The sequence below is a fragment of the Erithacus rubecula genome (assembly GCF_903797595.1).
Source record: "Erithacus rubecula genome assembly, chromosome: 20".
Lineage (NCBI taxonomy): Eukaryota > Metazoa > Chordata > Aves > Passeriformes > Muscicapidae > Erithacus > Erithacus rubecula.
In genome coordinates, this window is record NC_136672.1 from 6,370,602 (window position 1) to 6,388,674 (window position 18,073).

The 18,073-nt window shown below is 47.4% G+C and overlaps 3 protein-coding genes across 4 annotated transcripts in view; 2 read left to right on the forward strand and 1 right to left on the reverse strand.

Moving 5' to 3' along the window:
• The window catches only part of SPAG9 (sperm associated antigen 9), a 57,462-nt gene extending 52,325 nt beyond the window's left edge, over positions 1–5,137 (reverse strand). For both annotated transcript variants that reach the window (XM_079323843.1, XM_079323842.1), the window contains exon 1: positions 4,700–5,137. In XM_079323843.1, coding sequence (XP_079179969.1) covers positions 4,700–5,005 — 306 coding nt within the window. In that variant the 5' untranslated portion in view covers positions 5,006–5,137. The remainder of the gene's footprint in view (positions 1–4,699) is intronic.
• Positions 5,138–9,524: 4,387 nt separating this feature from the next.
• On the forward strand, positions 9,525–12,317 carry LOC306810543 (nucleoside diphosphate kinase-like). The gene is made up of 6 exons (XM_079323238.1): positions 9,525–9,691; positions 9,728–9,764; positions 10,221–10,353; positions 10,883–10,984; positions 11,628–11,740; positions 12,069–12,317. The coding sequence occupies exons 3-6, from the start codon at positions 10,225–10,227 to the stop codon at positions 12,184–12,186; spliced, it is 462 nt and encodes a 153-aa protein (XP_079179364.1). The 5' UTR covers positions 9,525–9,691; positions 9,728–9,764; positions 10,221–10,224; the 3' UTR covers positions 12,187–12,317.
• Positions 12,318–14,763: 2,446 nt separating this feature from the next.
• On the forward strand, positions 14,764–18,004 carry LOC306810542 (nucleoside diphosphate kinase). The gene is made up of 5 exons (XM_079323237.1): positions 14,764–14,922; positions 15,140–15,272; positions 16,439–16,540; positions 17,238–17,350; positions 17,768–18,004. Exons 2-5 carry the CDS (start codon positions 15,144–15,146, stop codon positions 17,883–17,885), a joined length of 462 nt encoding a protein of 153 aa, XP_079179363.1. The 5' UTR covers positions 14,764–14,922; positions 15,140–15,143; the 3' UTR covers positions 17,886–18,004.
• Positions 18,005–18,073: the final 69 nt, after the last annotated feature.

Below are 18,073 nucleotides of genomic sequence, written 5' to 3' on the forward strand. Positions count from 1 at the left end.
AAAAGGGCTTCAGTGAACAAGGTCATCAGAAGTTTTGACTAAAAAGTACTTCAGATGTAGAAATGCATCAAAACCTATGAAGTGCAACAAGAGTTCCTTTCAGCAGAGCTGTCACAGGACTGGGCATGGTGTTCATGTGACTGTGCCTGAAGCTAAACCACGACACAATTGAGGAGCAGCTGACACAGCCCAGGTAGCTCTGCCATCAAAATCCCCTCTTCAAACACAGACAGGCAGAAATCTTTCTATTCCCTCCACAAGAATTTTTGGAATATTCATTAGGCAATATAATTTGAAAACCTCCATGTTTAAGCTTGTTTCATGTCTTCTTTGTAGTAACTGATTCAAGACTTTTGCCCCTTTAACATTCAAGTCATGTTGGCCTATTCTTGGCAGACTCCCTTTTCAAAAAGGGCTTCAAAGTCTGACGTGAATTTGGCACTGGGGCTAAAGACCAACATAGTTTGTTACCCTAAACATGGGAAAACATGAAAGAAGAATTATAAAACTGTAACATCTTTGTTTAATTGTTTCTATGACGTTTTCCCAAAAATGTGTCATAGCTTCCTAAAGGCCAGGGACAATTATAGTCATGAATAACAAACAGCCATTCAGAGCCATTACAGATTGATATAATTTTGCATTTCCTCTCAAGTTCTTCAATTGCAAGTGGTAAAACCGGTTTTGCCTCAAACAGTTTTGTTACCTTCCACTAGTTTACCTTTATTTTGTTAAGTTCAAATTACATTACTATACTTTAAAGCATTTCTGTAATTACAGCTGAGTATCCTCCCCTGCCCTACTGTAAACTATACCTGATCAGATCTTGGGATTGAGAACCTTGGACTTTGAATATTTTTATTTTATTTTACATTTCTCCTTCTGGTGATAGTATAATCACAGACACAGCCCCAGCAAATGGATCATCACATTCTGACTAAGACTGCACAAGTATGACAGAAGAACTAGTCAGATAAACCACTACAGCAGCCAAGGACAGGCTGAGCACCCGTCCTAAAATACTTTTTTTTTCCATTTACATTGACAATACACTCAATTACTGCATATCTCCTGCACTGTTTAATGTAAATCTAGCAGCATATGTAGGAACACATTTGGCATTTAACAGCCATCCTCTCATTTCAATCCCTACTGGTTATACAAAACACTGAGGCAGACAAAAATCTAGTTTTTCCCATTTTAAGTGATGCCCTATTTGGGCCACAAAGATGTATCTTACAACTCTAATGAGAAGTGTGAGAAATGAGATTTTTGGTAGTTTTTTATTTTAAGAGCAAGCTGAAGGACACGAACCTGTCTTTAAAACAATCAGACCAGCTGATATAAGAATACAGAAAATACAGCTGCAATGACCCTTAAAAGGTCACCTTGTTTCCAGGTTCTGATGCTCAGTGTTGGATGTCTGGATCCTAATTTTGATTAGGTTATGATGAGGTGTAACACAGGATGTGATGCACAGCTCCTCTTGCCTGCTACCAAAACCCAACCTGTGTTTGGCAACTCCCATTTAATCCTGTGTGTCATTTCAGACCTTTGTCCAGCCTGTTCTTAAAGATCTCATACAAAAAGTGTGAAAAAGTTCCTCACAAACTAAACTCAAAAATCTTTATGTAATCATTTTTAAACCTACTTGAAAGTTTTCAGTGACCTCTGGAACAAATAACTCAGACTACACAACAGGTCAGCATATCAGGAACCCTCTGCCCTGCACACAACCAGTCTGTAGCACATTATTAGCCAAATGAAATATCTCTTCCTATATTTATGTCATCTTCTGTTCCTTCACACTTTGGCTTGTTTTCCTGTCACAGGACCCAGGTGCAATGCTGAGCATATCTGATGTCAGGGTCCCACCCACTTGGCAATCTTTATTGCTCCATGACATGTCCTTCAGCAATGTGCATTGCAATAATGACAGATTGTCAGCCAATGGCAAGTTCTTGGAGCAGGGAGGAAAAAAAAATCACCTAAAAAGCCAGTTCAGATGGACTTGGGACACATAAAAACACATGAAAATGAAAACAACCTGATAGCTGTAAAACAGAGTGAAAGTTCTCTGTAAAATGCATCTTGGTTTTGTTCTCTCGAATGAAAAATACTTCAGCTCTTACAGCACAGTGTTCACTCAACACACAATCCTAAGGAAGATCTGAGAACAGCAAGAAGAAGCAGACATCAAGTTCATGCTATGACTTAAACCAATTTTAGTGGTGGCAAATCCTTTTTCATGCTTGCAAAAGATTTCAAAAAGAGCTTAATCCCACCAACAGCAGAAAATCTAAAAGATATCCTAATTTGGCATGGTTAAAAGGAGTAGATTTTATCCTCTTTCCAAGTGCACCCAAAACACATGCCAGCTACAAGTGCAGGTGTGAAACAGCACATTGCTGCAGAAGTAACTCTTATCAGGGTATAAAATAGCAGAAGCACAAATGCTGATTTCTCTCCCACTTCCCTTGGGGCAGTAATTGCTACCTCACAGTCACCAAGGGGAAGGTAAGAACTGGAAGTAGAACAGCAGAGCAGCTGCTTCCTCCATTATCAAAAAACTACCATGTTAAAAGTCAGACAAGTAATTTCACAGCAACTTCAAAGATCAAGACTGTGCCCAGAGGGTTGAGAAGTAGGCCCAAAATTTCTGTCAAGGTGACTTTTAAAAAAATTATTTCAGAAATCCACAGGCAACAAATTTTAAGATGTTTCTTTAAAATTTTTCTTTTTTAAGCACAGGAAATTAAGAAGGCAAATTACAAAAATGGGGTAAGGAGATCCCTACCCAAACAGTAAACTATTTAATGTTCATTAAGATACTGCTGCAAATAAATTTCCAACAACATAAAGTAAAAGAAAGGTGTGTTAATTGCCCAAAGAAGCTGTGGCTGCCTCATCCCTGGAGTGCTCCAGGTCTAGTGGACAGTGTCCCTGCCCATGGCAGGGGTTGGAGAGACATGAACTTTAAGGTCCTTTCCAACCTAAACCATTGTGTGATTCTATCAAGAGATGATGATCAGAAATATGGAACTGAGCAGCTCAAAATTCTCCATTTTGCCACCAGGTGACATAAGTAAACCCCACAGTGAAATAAATGTGCTAAGCCAGGAACTTTTTGCTTGAGGAAAATAGTGTTAAATTTCTGTTCCCTCCTTTTATCTCAACCATACTGCACTCATCAGATCAGCTCAGAATCAAAAAAATAATTCAACAACCATGGCTGACACTTGTCTCTCCTGAACAGACCAGGCTGTACCCAACACTTTCACACCTGTACAGCACAGTGACCTCAGCACATCACAGCAATGACCTTTGTGCTTACCAGGAAAATACAGTCTTTGGTCCAAGTGCACTTTGAAAGCACCAGGCAGCTGTTCTGAAGCATGAGCACTGGCACTTCAACTGCACAAAGCCTGTCCCCTCAAGTTGATTTAACATGACACACAGAAATGGAGATGGCAGTGAAGGACACTACCAATACAGGCACATACAGTTCCTGAAAAGCTACAACTACATAATTAACCCCATGCTCTGTTCCATCACATTGGTAGGGTTTCTGTCCTGCTCCCAAAGGCATTTTTTTATTTCAATCTGACAAATGCTACCCGTGCTTCAAGCCTGATGGATTAGTTCAGAAAGTATATATCAATCCCTTCCTATTACTCTCAATAGAAACATATTTTCTATAAGATTCTTTGACATCAGCTTGTGCTGGAAATAGTGTGGCAACACCAGTCTCCTGACTGGAGCCCATAAGGCACCATAAAACCACCACGTGTTTGACAGGAGGATAAGTGATCTATCAGTCCAAGGGTTGGGGGACACCCTTCATACTGCTGCACTTCATAACAAACTGAGTCCTGGAATAAACTGCAGACAGCATTTTGCACTCAGAACAGAAACAAATATTTGTACAGGGCTAATGTTTTTTAATTTCAGCTTTCACTGTCAATACTGTGTTCACCCTCAGCGTGGTTGTTCTTCTGATTTTTGGAAAATTTAGAAGGCAAGCACAACCAAAGAGATTAGCACAGAACAAGGGGTCTGGAAATAGACTTGTAAGAGGGCTTGTTCTATTACAGATAATGCTGCCAATCCAATTTCCTTCGGGAGTTTGGCAAGACAATGAGCTGGAGGAAGTCATCCTGCACAGCTGCCTCTTATTGTATTGCTTTATAACATCACATCATCTAATGCCTTGCAAGCTTATTTACGCTGAAGTGATTCTTGGTACAAAAACTAAAATAAAAACATCTACCATCCCAATCAGAGTCGATGTCACTGGAGAGTCCACACCACCTGTTGCTGCCTGCAGCTTTATGTACCAGCTCTGAAGGGCTTCAGCCTGGGCACTCTGCATTTGCACGGTTTTGCCAATGCACCGTCATTATCTCTGCCAAGATGGGCAGCGCGGGGCGCGTCCCGCGGGGCCGCGGCAGCGCAGCCCGCGCACGGCTCCGCGCTCGCCGCGCTGCCCTCCCGCGCTCCCCGCCGGCGCGGCGCCCCGCACGGGTTTGTTTCACCGGGGATCCCCGCGGGCACACGGAGCCGCACGGACCGGCAGCGACTCCCCGCCCTCCTCATCCTCCCGCCGAGCCTTCGCCACCCCAGCTCGTCCCCGGCGGCTCCGGGCGGGGCAGCGCCGGCTCCGGCTCCGGGCCGAGCCCCGGCCTAGCGCCGCGCTCACCTCCTCGGCCTGTTTGCGCAGCGCCTTCTCCCGCTCGTACTGCGTGAGCAGCTGCTCGTTGTCGTCCCGCAGCAGCTCCAGCTCCACGCTGGTCTCCTGGCTGTGCGCGCACACCGAGTCCAGGTTCTCCAACACGGCCACCACCAGCGGCATCAGCTCGGCCACCACCTCCTCATCGTAGCGCCCGATGAGCCGCTCGAACTCGCGGTAGATGGAGCCCGCCAGCCCCGACACCCGCTCCGACATCATGGCGGGGCCGGGCCCGCCGGGGTCCTCCTGGTACACCACGCCGTCCGCCAGCTCCATGGCGGCGGCGGGGGTTCGTGCGGGGCCTGGCGGGCGCTGCTCGGAGCGGCTCCCGGCGGCGGCGGCGGAGCCTCGGCGGGGCCGGGGCAGCGGCGCGCGGCTCTGACCTCACCCGCCGCGCCGGGCGGGGCCTGCCGCGACGGCGGCGTGGGGCGGGGCCGCGCCCGTGATGTCATCGGGGGTGTGACCTGCGCGATGATGTCATCGAGGGGCGGGGTCCGCGTGACGGTGAGGGGGTGGTACCGCCATTCGGGAAAAGGCGCTCGGTGCGAGCGGGTGGCTCCGGGGCACCGGGCAGTGCTGTCCTGCCGGAGACACGGCAGAGGGGCACAGAATCACCGAGTAGTCAAGATTGGAAGAGACCTTTAACAGGGCAGCAAGGCTGGGGAAAGGTCAGGAGCGGCTGGGGGAGCTCGGCCTAGAGAAAGGAAGTTCTTGTCAGGAGCCAGGTGAGGGTCGGGCTCTGCTCGCAGGAACAGTGACAGGACACAGAACACAGCCCGAAGCTGTGCCAGGAGAGCTTCAGGTTGGGAATTAGGAAGAAATTCTTCACAGAAGTGATGACTGGGTGAGGTGTCACCGTCCCTGGAGGTGTTTAAGGACAGACTGGATGTGGCACTAGTGCAGATTGACAAGGTGGTGTTGGGTCACAGGTTGGACTGGGTGATCCCAAAGGTCTTTTCCAACCTCGTTCATTCTGTGGTTCTGTCACCCAGTCTGACCATGGATCTGGCACTGCCACTGTAACTCCTGAACCACAGCACCCAGTGCCAGCTCCAGTGGGGTGATTCCACCACCCTCCTGGGCAGCCCCTTCCAATTCCTGGCCACACAAACAGTAAAAATACATGTTTATTATATTTAATCAGAATCTCCCCTGTATCAGTTTAAGGCCATTCTCTTTGGTCCTCTCTCTGCAGGCCCAGCAGAAGAGCCCCATCCCCACCTCACTGCACACTCCTGTCAGTAGTTCTGGAGAGCACTAAACTTCCTCTTCTCAGCACTAAACAAACCCAGCCTCATAAGACATTTTCTAGTCCCTTTACAAGCCTTGTTCCTCTTCTCTGGACATGCTCCAGCCCCTCATTGTCCTTTTTAAAGTGAGTGGCCCAAAACTGAACACAGCAGTGCCAAGAGCAGAGGGACAATCACTTCCCTGGTGCTGCTGACCACACTATTCCTGATAAAGGCCAAAATACCCCAGGTCACCAGAGTGAACATCAAAGGTTCTGGGGGCCCCTGACAGCAGAAGCTTGGTCCTTTTAGTCCCTTAGTGTGGGACCAGGGTGGGGAGCTGTGCTTGGCTTGTGGGATGGGGATATTCCATAGGCAGCTCCCTGTGTGCATGGCAGATGTGAGGCAGTGCAGTCTGACAGCTCCCAGGGTCTGTATTTATCACACCCACGGAGGCATAAATAGACCCAGTGATTCACTGGGGGATGGCTGAAGGAGTTAGGATCTTAGCTTCTGGATTTTGGGACTCTGCAGCTCCCAAACTGTTCTGGGGACTCTGTGTTGGCTGGTGTCCAGCAGCAAAAAGGCCTTTCCTTTCTAATAAGGTCTCCAGATAATATCAGAAATCCTGTTTTCTTAGCAATGATACAGCATAGAAGGCATCTTGCACTTGCTGAGAGTGATTGATTTTCCTAGGATTTGGAACAAGGAGTTCCATTCTGCACCATGTGTTCTGTCATGGGAACAATGGGAGCTGTTGGAGACATTTACAAAAATACCTACTGAGATAGAAATTTTACTGAGTTGTTTCATAGCTCTCATTTTATCATGGGGTTATTTAAGATGGAAAAACCCTCTAGGACCATCAAGTCCATCCTTTAACCCAACACTGCCAAGGCTACCACTAAACCATGTCCCCAGGTTCCACATCTGCAGATTTTTCAGGTGCCTCCAGGGGTGGTAATTCCATCAGGGCAGCCTCTGACAGGGCTTGACAGCACTTTCAGTGAAGAAATTTTTCCTAATAGCCACTCTAAACCTCCTCTGGTGCAATTTCTATTATACAAGTTGAAGTTGGGGAATTAATTTTTTTCACCAGGTAATATCACAGGTACAGCTAAGGAACCTGGTGGTGGAACAAAGAAATGAAAATGTGCTTTTAAAAAGGCAGAAAGCTTGAGAAGGGGTAGAATTTTAACTGTGGTGATTGCATTCAGTTCCACTGGAGAGCAGCAGAGCCTTGCACTGAATTTTCTCTCATTTGGACTGTTCTAAGGCAGGAGCTGTGCTTTAACTGCACGTGCTGCCTTGTCTGTTCATGCCCTGAGCCAGTGAGTCTGTGCAGGAATGACAAAGAAGAAAAGACTCCAGCCCTGTATATTGGATTTATTGTGAGTCCTGTTTAGAATCATCATCCTCCCAAGATAATATTTAACACGGTACAGGAAGGGCACAGGCAGTTGAAATACAATTTATAAATGTGGCAAAAGCTGTTTGACTTTTAATTATTACCTATCATTCCAGCTAAAAAATAATTTTTAAAAGACATAATGTATACTCTCATACACCTTCTCAAGTAAAATTTTTATTTAAATTATTGGAAATTATCTCTATGAAGGGATTATTTCTTCCCTTTTTCTCTTTGGCAGTTGTACACTGCCCTAACTTGAAAGACAGGTGTCTGTCAAGGAAGGAGGGAACCTCCCTTGGAATGGAAAGTGTGGACCCCTTCCCTCTAAATTATTATAACTTTGAAATTAAGGGGCTTTCAGGCAAAGAGATGGGAAAAGGAATAGCAGTTCTTTACTGATGGATATGGATATGGATATGGATATGGATATGGATATGGATATGGATATGGATATGGATATGGATAACAAGGCACAGAAAGAACAGCAATGGCAGCAACACTAAGCAGAAGCACAAACCCAGTCCCAGCCTGTCTCAAAAAGTGCCTGCAGCCCAGAAGGGTCCCTGGGCTCCTGTGCTGTTTGGTGTTAATGCTGCAGTTGTTGTTGTTTGCCTTGTTATACACACTAGTAAAGAACTGTTATTCCTACTCCCATATCTTTGCCTGAGAGCCCCTTAATTTCAAAACCATAATAATTTGGAGGGATGGGTTTTACATTTTCCATTCCAAGGGAAGCTCCTGCCTTCCCTAGCAGACACCAAGGTGTCTTTCAAACCAAGACACCAGCAAAAGCTCATTTACACAGGAACAAACTGCTCTGCTAATCATGGATTAATCTCAAAAGTGACAAAGTTGACCTGTATTTAATGAGGTTAAAAGACTTGGAGAAGATCACAGAACAGACCTATGGTAAAGCTGGAAGTTGTGCTTGCCCACCTTAGGGGAAGTATTAAGTTTTAATCATTAAATGACATAGATTTAACAAGGCTGTAAATAGATGTCCTATTGTCGCTTTAAACTTAATATTTTTAAAAGCATTCTGTTTCTAGAGACCTTTCTTCTATTTTTGTGTATTATTTTGCCATAGGGAAGATTACAGCCTTAGAGTTTGTTTCAGTAGTATGAAACATCTTAAATAAATCAAAGCAAGAGAATAAACTGGATTGACATTGTCAGGAGAATACTCAGAAACTCTAATTCCAAAATAAACTCAAGGAGGACTTGCTAGAATGTATGATACTATGATTTTTAAAATATCATCCATTCAGTCAGAGATCTTGGAAAATATGATGGGAAAAGACTCTAAATACAATAAAGCATGTTGGTTGAATAGATTTTTAGGTCATATCTGGAGTCTCCCACCAGAACTAAAATACCACATGGTTATGTGATAGATTGTGGTGAAGAGAAGGGATCCCAAGTGAGGAAATCAATGTTATCAGAAAGCTGAACTTTTCCCTGTCAAGCAGCAAAATCGTCCCCAGAGGGAAGCAAAATCTTCATTGTTTTGGTTTCAGGAATAACCAGGGAGTGGAGCCCAGGAAGTTCATCTCAGTTTGGAAACCAAAACGGGACAATCATGGATTTCCATTGAGATGCTTTATTCTCAATTTTCTCAAAGGAAATAAAATGCTCGAGGCAAAACAGCTCCGTGGTAAATGATTGAAGGGTCTTTTGACTCAGAGAGCTAATATAGTGTAACCAGAAAAAAACAAACAAAATTAATAACCTACTTTAAAGAGGAATTACAAGCAGAACAGTACGATAAGGAGATTTTTATTGCAATACCGTTGTGATCAATATGCAGCAGGCAGGCTGCAGGCTGGAAGCTGCTCCCGCCCCGCTGGAAGGAGGGGAGCGGCGCGGGCCGGGGCCGCTGTGACCCGGCGGAACGGGCCGGCGGGCCGGGCGCTCCGTGCGGCGGGACGGGCGGGCGGGACGGGCGCTCCGTGCGGCGGGACGGGCGCTCCGTGCGGCGGGACGGGCGCTCCGTGCGGCGGGACAGGCCGGCGGGACGGGCGCTCCGTGCGGCGGGACGGGCGCTCCGTGCGGCGGGACAGGCGGGCGGGACGGGCGCTCCCTGCGGCGGGACGGGCGCTCCCTGCGGCGGGAGGCCGCGCTGGAGCCGCGGCAGCCGCCCTGCCGGGGGGGCTAAGCCGAGCGGGGACCCGCCGTGACACGGCTTGGCAGAGCCACCGGCGCGGGACACGGGCTGCAGAGCCAGCGGGGAGCCCGCGGGGCACGCGCACCGAGAGAGACACCCGGGAACGCAGCGGGGTCTCCGGGCTGCGAGCCCCACCGAGGACACCGGCGGGGGACACCGTTCGCCACAGCCACCGGGACACCAGCGGGGGAAAGGGCTTAAGGTTTGCGAGAGCCATCGGAACACCAGCGGGTAAGCGCGGGGCGGGCAGCGGGAAGGGTCCCCGTGTCCCAGGGCAGGGTCACCGCAGCCCCCCGCATCCCTCACCTGCCCGCCCAGGTGTGTGCGGACACCTCCGGTCCTGCTGGTTTCCAGGTGAAAACTCTGCCTGTGGATTACTTTATTAAATTTTTGCACGGCACTGGAAGATGGATCAGTGCTGATCATTACCTTCCTCTCTGTTCAGAGCTTTTCTGATTTCAGTATTCACTGATTGTTCTTACAGTTGGCACATTTCCACTGCTCCAAACTCACTCCTGCAGCACTTGGGGAAACCTGTGTGCAGCCACTGGTTTGTCCAGACATTGGAGACCGTGGATTACTGACCCTCAGATGCAGCCAATCTAATTACACCGATAGCAGACAGGGCTGGGCTGGGCTGGGATCGCACAGCCCTGGAATAACAGACTCTGTTCTCTCCCTGCTCAGCACCATGGCTGCCATCGACGAGCGCACCTTCATCGCCATCAAACCCGACGGGGTCCAGAGGGGGCTGGTGGGGGAGATCATCAAACGCTTCGAGACTAAAGGATTCAAACTGGTAGCCATGAAATTAATACATGTAAGCTCTCCTCAACTGCTGTGTCTGCTTTTTTATATCACCTGTAGCCTTCAAATAGAGCAGCGTGCTATAACAAAAATGTAGCCTCTGTAACATTTAAGACTGAAATTGTGAGAAGTCATACTTGGGATGTTTTTTGGAAAAGTTCCAATTCCCAGCTCTGGCTAAATGCTTTAGACGTGCTAAGCACACTAATTTTAGTAACCTGATGCCCTTAGTCGGAAGAGAATATTCTTCCAGGTGCATCCTATGCCTAATAAATATCTTTGAGTATCTTTCACAAATCCCAGGTCACATAAACTGCCTGTATTGGTAACACAAACTTTTCTAAAATCAGTTATTGTTTAAGGAAACAGTTCAAATTTGTATTGACCAAAAGTGCTCCTAGGAAAGTGCTAAAAATACTGAATTTTGAAGTGCGTGCAAGTTTCAGGATTACCATCTCTCTGTGGTTAATCTCTGTGATTTCACTATGCTCTTAAGTTCTTACTGTAAGCTTTTTTCTCTGTCTGTCTGGTTTTTAACCCAGGCCTCTGAGGACCTTCTGAGGGAGCACTACATCGACCTCAAGGACCGGCCGTTCTACGATGGGCTGGTGCAGTACATGCACTCGGGACCTATCGTGGCCATGGTGAGTTCCTGGCAAGGAAAAACAACTGCCTGGGTGTCTTCCCTGCAATGAGATTGTGTCAGCTGTTGGATTCTAGTGTATTTTTAAAAGGATTTTAAAATCTGGATTCAAATATTTAGGATTAGGAAGATGTGCTGTTAACTCTTTTTCTTTAATCTTTCCTCATAATTTTTCTCTCCTTTGAGTCAGTTTGTTGAAGAAGAGGGCAGGGGCAAAAGGGAATCAAAACCAGGACCTTGAGAAACAGTAAACCTGCACAAAAGCCCCACTCTGAAGTGTTGTGTAGGAAGGAAGCTGAAAAAGGAGAGTGGAATATTTTAACTCTACTTATCTTTTCCTCCTTGATAATGTATTTGTAAAGTGGTTGAGATCTAGCTCTCCCAGTTTTGTGAGACTGACTTACTGAGACAGAAAATTGTTCTCTCCTCACCCTGGGTCAGGAGAGGGATTGTACAGAAGGGGATCGTGTGAGCAGGTGCTTCAAGAATCTGACAGAAGAATTGGAGATAAAATATGTCTCACTGTGACAAATATTCACATGGTGATTTGTGCCATGATGGACACCCCTGTGTTCTTGTGGGTGGTATAATTTATCTGCTGCTAAAATGTGAAAATCTGAATGTATTATTTTTTTTCCTTTAAGGTGTGGGAAGGTCTTAATGTGATTAAGACTGGGAGGCTGATGCTGGGGGAAACCAATCCATTTGATTCCAAGCCTGGCACTATTCGTGGGGACTTCTGTGTCCAAGTTGGAAGGTAAATTTTAAAATTTTTGTTATCATCCAAAGGCAGTAAATACCAAGTGTTATGTCATGATATTTGCAGGAACTGTGCTCCATCCTTCTCTGTCCTACACATGGAGCTGCCATTCCCTGTGCCCATGTCATATTAGGATCTAAGGATGGGGATCAAGTCATGGCTGTCCCCATTGACAAAAATGAGGAGCAAAGCTGGCACTGTCTAAACTGTGTCTTTTCCTACTTTACTGTTTCTTAAAGCTCCTGTCCATATTGGGAACCACTTCAAAACAAGAAGCTTAATTTACTTTAAAAATTCTCTTACTATTTTATTCACTTTTTCCTAGGAACATCATTCATGGCAGTGATTCTGTGGAAAGTGCTGAGACAGAGATCAATTTATGGTTCACTCCTGAAGAACTGGTTGATTACAGAAGCTGTGCTCATGAGTGGATCTATGATTAGAACCCAGCCTGCATCTTCTGATATCCCCATGTCCATGAGCAGCTGCCAGCCTCTAGCTATTCTGAAGAATTCCCTTGTAGAAACCTCAGAAAACAGTGAGATTGCTGTGTTGTGGATGTTAAATAGAGTCAGTGCTTACAGATGGAATTGCACATTTTAAAAGCTGCTTTTGGGATTGAGAGATATGAGGTGAAACACAGAGCAGATAACAGATTTTTGGAAGCACTTTATAGTCATAGAGGGTATTTTGGTAAGCATTACAAAAATAGGTAAAATTTTATTTTGTAAATGAATATGCAAATGACTCAGAGGTTAACTTTGCTAAAACATTCGAGGACAACTGATGGTGTGAAAATGCATTGATAATATGCCCAAATGTTGAGGATTTACTTGATATCAAGTCAAGTGTGTTCCATTCCTAAAACAGCTGCAGAAAAAAAGCCCATTTCTCCCCCCAGAACATGCTGTGGCCACAGAGAGCTCAGCTCTGGCTAAAATGACATCTGGCCTCCACATTGACACTGTTTCAATTGCTCTTTTTTCCTTCTACATGGGATTTATTTAACATTTTGAGATTAAAATTTAAATTTAATTTAGCATTTAAAGATTAACTGGCCAGGCTTTATGAAATGTCCTTTTATGTGAAAAGAAGATTAATGTGAGGATGGATGAGGGATATTCTACCTTCAGCCACTTCAGTGCAGCAGTTCTCTGACATTGCACAGAGCAATAAGTGGTGTTTGCTTTGCCAGTTGAACAGCTGATAATTTAGCTTTGTTCTCTTTTAGTGTCCTTATTGGGGGTTAGGTTTCTTTTCTTTTGTTCCTTCTTACCTGTAGAATTTTCCCCATGAGTTGCTGAGAAATGCTGACTGCTGGTACTTATGACTACTTAAAAAAACCAAACGGTTGGCTGGGCCCAGGTAAAAGAAGGGCAGGGGACAACTGCCCTCTCTCTCTGTGGCTTCAGGTAGGAGCTGCTGCTCCTTGAGAAAAGGAATTTGCCACAACCCAGCCCCGAGCTTCTTCTCCTTCTCCTTCTCCTTCTCCTTCTCCTTCTCCTTCTCCTTCTCCTTCTCCTTCTCCTTCTCCTTCTCCTTCTCCTTCTCCTTCTCCTTCTCCTTCTCCTTCTCCTTCTCCTTCTCCTTCTCCTTCTCCTTCTCCTTCCTGCTTTCCCTGTCAGACACCTATCTTTTCAAGACAGTCCTTTAGGAGCTGGAACTACAAAGCAAACAGTCCTTGGGTAGTTAGTTTCAGAAGTGACTTTAGCACTATTGTTTTGTATTTATTCAATGAAAGAAAGAAGTACAGTCATAATAATGCATAAGGTGTTTCAGTTTCAACAGCACAAGTTGTATTGGATGAGGAAGTCTGGATTGATATTATGTATTTATTTCCCTGCAACATTTTATTCACTAAGAACAAGAGTTTCGTGGAATCAGTTACTCAAGTTCCAGGATTTTTTCCCCACACTGAGTTCTTGTATCTGAATACTGAACTATGCAGTGAATGTTGAATTGAAGGCTTATGATACCTTATCATAATATTGACCTCCTAAAAAGAGATGGCACAAAATAAAACAATATTTGCTGTTTCTTAAGTGAAATAAAATTAAATTTTAAATATTTTGTCCTATATTAAATTAATGAGTATAAGGAGGGAAAACAAATTCTCTAACTATGAAGCTGAAGTTCTCTTCTGAAAATATTCAGTGTTATAGAAGATAAATTATTAGGTTAAAAGAAGTTGGAGAAAAGGGAGTATGTGACAAACCTGTTCATGAGATGAGTAGTCTCCAGTTTAATCTTTGCTTGAAAGGTTACTTGAGAATTCTTGATTCTACAAGATAGAGAAATGTGTTTTATCTGGAGGTGTGGGGGTTGTCAGGAAGCTGCTGCTTAGCATTTCTAATGTGAGGAGACTGGGAAGAGGGGGCGGCCAGGATTCCTGCATGGCTGAGGTGCCTGAGCAGCTCCGGTGTGAAACCACGAACTGACCCTGTGAAGCCACTAACTGGGCTCTCAGTAAGAGACAACACAGGGACTCCAGAGGTTATTTCATTGATATCCCACCTGCAGTGATGGTGAACGATTGTAACTTGCTCAGGCAAAGGTGCTCTAGCAACTAGGAAAGGGCCAAGTAGTAAATATTATAAAAAGTCACAACACACTCCCTGCTTCATGTTGTGACACGGGTTCAGGGACTGTGAGGTTTTGACCCAATAAAATCAACGATGATGTTCCTGGGTTACGGATCCCACATGGATTTCTGTGATAAATACACTTTTGAGGAGCCGCAGCCGTGCTGTGCAGTGCTGGCCACAGGAATACCTGAAAGCAGCCAACCCAGCCACAAATGAGTACAAAATTATTCAGTTGTGTTAAACATCCGCCGTCGTTTCAGTGCCTTAAAGGTTTAAGCCTTAAAGGCTTAAGCCACAGTTGCTGCGGCTGTAAATCAATTACCCGACAGGTGCCTGGCGCAGAGCGCGGGGCTCTCTCCGGGCCGCCGGCCCGGCAGTGGGAGCGCCCGGGCCGCCCGTCCCCTCAGCCCGGCCCGGCCCGGCCCGGCCCGGCCCGGTCCCGCTCGGCGCGGCGCTGGCGGTCCCGCCCCCGAAGCGCCGCCGGCCCGGCGGCTCCTCCCCTGCGCGGGGCGGGGGATCCGCGGCGCGCCCGCCCCCGCCTGCGCCTCTTCCTGCGGCGGCAGCGGCGCGGGCGGCAGCGGCGGCACCGGAGAGGTGAGGCCGGGCCGGGCCGGGCCGGGCCAAGCGGTGCCGGGCACGGGGGGTGCGAGCGGAGGGGCCGGCGGGGCTCGGGGGGCTCGGCGAGGCTCGGGGGGCTCGGCGGGGCCGGGGGTGGATGTTCCGCGGCGGTGCCGCGTGGCGGGGCGGTGCCGCCATGGCCGCCGCCGACCTTGAGGCCGCGCGTCCCCTCACGCCGCCTTCCCGCCCGCAGCGCCATGGCGGGGAACGGCGAGCGCACCTTCATCGCCATCAAGCCCGACGGCGTGCAGCGCGGGCTGGTCGGGGAGATCATCAAACGGTTCGAGCAGAAAGGGTTCCGGCTCGTGGCCATGAAGTTCGTGCACGTGAGTGACCGCGCCTTGTCCCCGAACCTCGTCCGTGCCCGGCCCGAGAGGGCTCCGCACACCCGGACTCCATCCTCACCCACACCCGCACCTCATCCGCACCCGCACCTCACCCGCACTCCATCCTCACCCACACCCGCACCTCATCCGCACCCACACCCGCACTCCATCCTCACCCGCACTCCATCCTCACCCGCACTCTATCCTCACCCTCACCCGCACCCCATCCTCACCTTCACCCGCACCCCATCCTCACCTTCACCCGCACCCCATCCTCACCCTCACCCGCACCCCATCCTCACCCGCACCCCATCCTCACCCTCACCCGCACCTCACCCGCACCCACACCCGCACCCCATCCTCACCCGCACTCTATCCTCACCCTCACCCGCACCCCATCCTCACCCTCACCCGCACCCCATCCTCACCTTCACCCGCACCCCATCCTCACCCTCACCCGCACCCCATCCTCACCCGCACCCGCACCTCACCCGCACCCCATGCTCACCCTCACCCGCACCCCATGCTCACCCGCACCCCATGCTCACCCGCACTCTATCCTCACCCGCACTCTATCCTCACCCGCACCCCATGCTCACCCTCACCCGCACCCCATGCTCACCCGCACCCCATGCTCACCCGCACTCTATCCTCACCCGCACTCTATCCTCACCCGCACCCCATGCTCACCCTCACCGAGAGTCCCTCTCCCCTGCGCCCCCGCCCCGCCGCAGCTGCTGGCGGATGTGTTGCAGCACGGGGCAGGCCCGGCCTCCTGCCCGCCACGCGGCTTCTCAACAAAAAAACCCGAATTTTGTTCAGAGGTTTAATGCAGCCCGATGGAGAGCTGGAATGGCCTTGGCTGAAAGGTTGTGTTGGGTAACGCCACCCCGGGATCCTGTACTCTGCTTATCGCTGAGGGTCACTGCAGTGCAAAGAAATCATATTGCCAATTCCCAGCGCTGCCTCAAAGAGCTCCTTTAAAGTTAAATCAGGAGATCTCGCTGGTAGCACAACAGCCCTGTGCCACAATAGCGCTGCAGCATTGTTGGGAACATTAATTATTAGCAAATCTAATCACTAACGCCATAGTCGTGCACCTCTAACACCTTTTGTTCAATGATATCACGATAATTATATTTAAAGTTACATCTGCCCTTTTAAAGGCCTCTGAAGACCTTCTCAAACAACATTACATTGACCTGAAAGACCGCCCCTTCTTCCCTGGCTTGGTTAAATACATGAACTCTGGACCTATTGTGGCCATGGTAAGTGGCTTGATTTTAGTTTAAGATTACTTTCTTGAATATATTTGTCTTGCTGTGTAAATTATTAAGGATATTTAGAGAGTGTTGCGGAAAGATTTTTTTTTTTTCAAACTACCTAGTTGTGATAGTGGCAAAAGAAAAAATTGAAATGAAGACAGTGAAATTACTGTATAATGAGAAAAGTGTGTATATAAAATGGGTATTAAAATGCCTAATATATAAATGTATAAGGCAAAATTCCTGAAAGCAAATCTTCTCCACCAAATACCTGTTTTGGGCAAAAAAAAGGTCAGGATCTGTGACACAAAACCCAGCTTGTGTGTCATTCATTTTTACATTTCCCCCAAAACAAGGTGCTTGCTCCAATATCAGCTCCTGGTGTGATGATGAGAGCAGAGAACACTCAGCAGGGTGTCCCTATTCCACCACCACACAAAGGGTTGGCAGTTGGTTTGTACATGACCTCTGAGGCTTGGTAAAGTATCTCCTTCACTGCAGTAACAGTGTTGATAGTCCTTAAAATCACTTCTAGTTCCTGTGTTTTTTTCCCTTGTCACCTTTACAGGCCTTAGAGAGAATCTAGACTCGGTTCATATCTTTAGTGTAGAGCCTTTGTTTCTTTGCAAAGTTTGGTAAAGATCAATTGTCAGTACCTTGCATATGCAAGATTAACAGAATGTTTGTTTTTTACCTTAAGGTATGGGAAGGACTCAACGTGGTTAAAACTGGCAGAGTAATGCTGGGGGAAACCAACCCTGCAGACTCCAAGCCTGGCACCATCCGTGGTGACTTCTGCATCCAAGTGGGAAGGTTTGTCTATTAATTGCTACTAAAAAATTAACAACTCCTACTCACTGTTCATCTGCCAACACAAAAGTGTTGGCAGTGTTTTATTCTGCAAAGGCAGAACTGGTGGTAGAGACCTTGGTGTGATGGTGTTTCATTTGCAGGTCACAGTGCCTAGCTGCAGCCTAGGGAAGTGGCACAAAGCTGACTTTATTTGCAGTCCAGCTCCTCCCAGAGCAGCATGTAAGCTCAGGCAGGGGCTGGTGTAAAACAGTAGCTCTAGAGTAGCCTTGAGAGCCACAATTAGCTCTTGGGGGAGTGGGGGTGAAATAACAGCAATAGTCTCCCCCCTCTAGATGCTTCATCCAAGTTTTTGCAAATTAAAAACAAGGTTGCTGAAAGTGTATTTTTATAGGGAACAATGTTTGTCTCCTCCCACAGGAACATCATCCACGGCAGTGACTCTGTGGAGAGTGCACAGAAGGAAATCAACCTGTGGTTCAAACCCAATGAGCTCATTGACTTCAAGCCCTGTGCCCACGACTGGATCTATGAGTGATGGGTTCCCACAGTGATTTGTGCCTTCCAACACCTCATCTCATTCCAGCTGCTGCCCTGGGAGCAACCACAGTTATTTTAGTGCTGAAAGTGACTGTCAAATAAATGGGTGTGAACTAATTCCTTGTGGTGCATTCATTTACAACTGACTCCATGTCAAATTTTCATAAAAATCATTTTAGTCACTCA

Excerpts from the sequence above, each read along its gene's own strand:
- LOC306810543 (XM_079323238.1), top strand. The coding sequence starts at position 10,225 with ATGGCTGCCATCGACGAGCGCACCTTCATCGCCATCAAACCCGACGGG. Across the intron at positions 10,354-10,882 it reads TAGCCATGAAATTAATACAT|GCCTCTGAGGACCTTCTGAG; the intron begins GTAAGCTCTCCT and ends TTTTTAACCCAG. Across the intron at positions 11,741-12,068 it reads TTCTGTGTCCAAGTTGGAAG|GAACATCATTCATGGCAGTG; the intron begins GTAAATTTTAAA and ends ACTTTTTCCTAG.
- LOC306810542 (XM_079323237.1), top strand. The coding sequence starts at position 15,144 with ATGGCGGGGAACGGCGAGCGCACCTTCATCGCCATCAAGCCCGACGGC. Across the intron at positions 16,541-17,237 it reads CTGGACCTATTGTGGCCATG|GTATGGGAAGGACTCAACGT; the intron begins GTAAGTGGCTTG and ends TTTTACCTTAAG. Across the intron at positions 17,351-17,767 it reads TTCTGCATCCAAGTGGGAAG|GAACATCATCCACGGCAGTG; the intron begins GTTTGTCTATTA and ends CTCCTCCCACAG.